Consider the following 1,674-nt stretch of genomic DNA (forward strand, 5'->3'; position numbering starts at 1 on the left):
TCAGTCTTTCTTTTAAAAAGAAAATCAGTTAGAAAGCAGCAAAAGTAGACATTTGGAAACTATGGAGGTTATTGAAATGATTTACTAAAGAAATGCTGGTGACACACTAGGAGTATTAAAAAGGAGATAATGAGGAGCTGAATTATGATGTAATTCGGGTCTAGAGTCAAAAGAATTTAGTATAGGTAGATTGAATATGGGATTAAGAAGTACATTTTTGGTAGAAAGATAAACTACCATATCACTATCTTGATTGGAATTTATTGCTTTTTTCAGAGATGACATCATGAGACATCTATTTTCATTTTTTTTTAATTGGGATGGAAACCTCAGAAAACATACTTCCTATTTCTTGTTTTATGTCCTTATTCAGTATCCAGTTTGAATAAAATAAATCTGATGATAATAACAAGAAAAAAGTATCGATGATTTTTTGTGGCAAATACTAGGTTTTCTCAACTCACCTTTAAACTCTTATCCAAGACATTCCCAAGATAGGTTTTCTACAATATATGACTATTCTGCTTCGACATAATTTTGCTAGAACTCTCACTCTAATTTGCCTGGTTTTCACACAGTACACATGGGATTCGTCATTGGAGGCACAAGTAAAAGAACATTTGCCATGAGAACATTGAAGAGAGGTGAGACATGTCTGACAAAGTGATGGACAGTGGCAAGGTTGATGATGGGCAGATAGAAGATGAATCACTGTGCAGATGTGTGAAACACGGTATTGAGGGCCTTGAGCTGCTCCTTTGGGGTGCAATTCCCAGCACAGTCTTGAGGATCAGAATGTAAGACACAGCAATGAGCATAAAGTCTACCATAAGGCAGAGCACTCTGGAGCACTCTGCTCCAAAAAAGCCATAGATGACATCAATTCAGTTGTCGGAGCAGGCCAACTTCATGACATCCTGGTGGAGACAGTAGGAATGGGATAATTGACTTTTACTGCAATATTTCAAACTTCTCAGAGTGAAGGGGAAGGGCAGCACCAGGAGGACACTCTTAAGGAATAATACTATTCCTATTTTGGCAACCCTGACAGGATTCAGAATGGAGCTGTATTTCAGGGGGGTGTGGATGGCTAGGAAATTGTCAAATGACATGATCAGGAGCACTGAGGATTCTACTGCTGTGAATCCATGGATGAAGAATTCCTGGGCAAAGCAGGCACTGGCAGAAATTTCAGGGGCATCGAATAAGAAGATCCTCCCCACGGTGGGTAGAGAAGAGAAGGACAAGCCCATGTCAGACACGGCCAACATGGAAAGGAAGTAGTACATGGGCTCATGCAAGGAGGGCTCTGTCTTGATGAAGAAAAGGATGGTGCAGTTTCCCAGAATAGCAAAAAGATACATGCTGCAGATGGGGATAGAGATCCAGATGTGTGCATATTCCAGCCCTGCATCCCACCAAGAAGAAGGTGGTGATTTCAACATTCGATTTATTAGTAATAGACATGATGCATTTAGAGGGCTCCACACAATGAAACAGAGATTCTTGAATTAGTAAATATGGATATCTGGAAATATGATAGAAAAAAATGCAGTTCTTGAAATTTTGGCTCTTTTTAGCTCTTTTTCAGCAGAGCACAATAGTTATGTGACTATCATTTAGTGAGCAGTGGATGTCAATCTAGACTGATATCTAGCTATATAATGAAGAAAA

The 1,674-nt window shown here is 39.1% G+C and overlaps 1 protein-coding gene across 1 annotated transcript; it reads right to left on the reverse strand.

Moving 5' to 3' along the window:
• Window positions 1-466: 466 nt before the first annotated feature.
• LOC113913670 (olfactory receptor 51A4) lies at window positions 467-1,467 on the reverse strand. Its single transcript, XM_027577915.2, is given in 4 exon segments — window positions 467-585; window positions 588-710; window positions 713-1,413; window positions 1,415-1,467. Coding segments are annotated over 4 exon segments (996 nt in total).
• Window positions 1,468-1,674: the final 207 nt, after the last annotated feature.

The sequence above is a fragment of the Zalophus californianus genome, chromosome 11 (genome assembly GCF_009762305.2).
Source record: "Zalophus californianus isolate mZalCal1 chromosome 11, mZalCal1.pri.v2, whole genome shotgun sequence".
NCBI lineage: Eukaryota > Metazoa > Chordata > Mammalia > Carnivora > Otariidae > Zalophus > Zalophus californianus.